Below are 1887 nucleotides of genomic sequence, written 5' to 3'. Positions count from 1 at the left end.
AAAAAAAAAAAAAAAAAAAAATCCTCTGCAGTGTGATTAACTTATTATCACTCTGAATTACCTGATTTTTAAATTATGGAAAGTATACTTCAGAGGTAGGCTTTGCTTTGTAAAACAAAAGGAAGAAAATATAGTATATTGAACATCAAAGCCAGAGCAGACTGCTCATGAAAGGCATTTAGGAACATGCTTAAATACTTTTTGTTTGTTTGTTTGTTTGTTTGTTTGTTTGAGACAGTCTCACTATGTCTCTCAGGCTGGAGTGCAGTGGCGTGATCTCAGCTTACTGCAGCCTCTGCCTCCTGGGTTCAAGTGATTCTCATGCCTCAGCCTCCCGAGTAGCTGGGATTACAGGCGTGTGCCACCACACCCAGCTAATTTTTTGGATTTTTAGTATAAGAGATGGTTTCGCCATGTTGCCTAGGCTGGTTCAAACTCCTGGCCTAAAGTGATCCACCTGCCTCGGCCTCCCAAAGTGCTAGGATTACAGGCATGAGCAACCGCACCCTGCTCCAAACATATTTTCTTTTTCTTTTTTGGAGACAGAGTCTCACTCTGTCGCCCAGGCTGGAGTGCAGTGGCATGATCTCGGCTCACTGCAACCTCTGCCTCCCAGGTTCAAGCAATTCTTGTGCCTCAGCCTCCTAAGTTGCTGGGACTACAGGTGTGTGCCACCATGCTCAGCTAATATTTTGTATTTAATAGAGATGGGGTTTCACCATGTTGCTCAGGCTGGTCTCAAACTCCTGAGCTCAGGCAGTCAGCCCACCTCAGCCTCCCAAATTGCTGGGATTACAGGTGTGAGCCACAGTATCGGCCTAAATATTTTTTATTAGATGTCTCAATGGCATGGATAAAAGAATCCCCACTGTTAAGACTTTGGATAATAACAAATGCTCTATTCCCCAACTTCAGCAACTAGAGAATCCCAAGGTAATAAGAAAGGATTTCTTCATTTTTACAGGTCTGAACTAAACCTTGAGTGAGTTGATAACAGCCACTGCCACAGTGGGGGGAGGGGTGAGTAATTAAACTAGGATCAGGGATAGAATTCAGTGGCCTTGATTTCCAGTTTCTCATGGTAAATAAACAGACATTCATCCCTCCCCTCTCTTAATCAAATCACATCTGAGGACTCGATGGGTCAATTACTTTTGAGATCATTCTCACCACAGCATGGAGAGATTCAATTTCCACTTGCAGGTGGTGCCACTGGCGTCGGGCCTCCTTGAGTTCTGCTTGAGCTGCCTTCAAAGCCTCTTCATCTTTGTCCATTTTTTTGCTTATGTCTTCTTCTAGCTATAAGAAAGCCAACAGCAACAATAACAAACAAAAAACAAGGAGTGCTTCTGAAAATGAGATGTGTAAGAGCAATTACAGAAAAATTGTATAGGAATCAAAACATTTTTCCTTAACTTGTTAGATTATAATGTGTGTTCTAGTGCCTAGTTAACTAATTAAATATGTGAGCAAGTCCATTGCGTTCTTAGCCCGCTTTCTTCTATGTAAAATGATTTCAACAACTCTCTTCCAATTATGACAATCTATGAAATAAGGAAAAATACATTTACATGAATGAAAACAGTTTGTAGGACCAAGATTTGTGATCTCTGATTCTTAACTTTTCATTATTTATGGATCATTAGGAGGAAGGATTGAAAATTTGCTATTTTCCCCCACATTTTCTTGTAGGCTGCTTTGCAGAAGCAGATAAACAGTTGTACCCCCCAAAACTAATCAATCCTGGGACCAGGCATAGGGACAGGAGTAAATTCTGCTAGGAAGTACATTACTGGTAATTTAGAGAATTAAGTTACTATAGGCAATAAGGCTTGCAAATAGACTTCCATATTAAGAAAATCTGTTGATTTACCTTTTTCAGGATGA

At 40.6% G+C, this 1887-nt stretch overlaps 1 protein-coding gene across 1 annotated transcript in view; it reads right to left on the bottom strand.

The window, feature by feature from the left end:
- LOC108529219 (keratin-like protein KRT222) overlaps nt 1-1295 on the bottom strand; it is a 6108-nt gene extending 4813 nt beyond the window's left edge. The window contains exon 1 of the mRNA XM_017871404.1: nt 1171-1295. Within this exon, the coding sequence (XP_017726893.1) occupies nt 1171-1275 (105 nt within the window). The 5' untranslated portion in view covers nt 1276-1295. The remainder of the gene's footprint in view (nt 1-1170) is intronic.
- Nucleotides 1296-1887: the final 592 nt, after the last annotated feature.

This window comes from Rhinopithecus bieti, unplaced genomic scaffold (genome assembly GCF_001698545.2).
Source record: "Rhinopithecus bieti isolate Rb0 unplaced genomic scaffold, ASM169854v2 scaffold_6855, whole genome shotgun sequence".
NCBI classification, from domain to species: Eukaryota; Metazoa; Chordata; class Mammalia; order Primates; family Cercopithecidae; genus Rhinopithecus; species Rhinopithecus bieti.
This window is presented reverse-complemented; position numbering and strand designations above follow the sequence as displayed.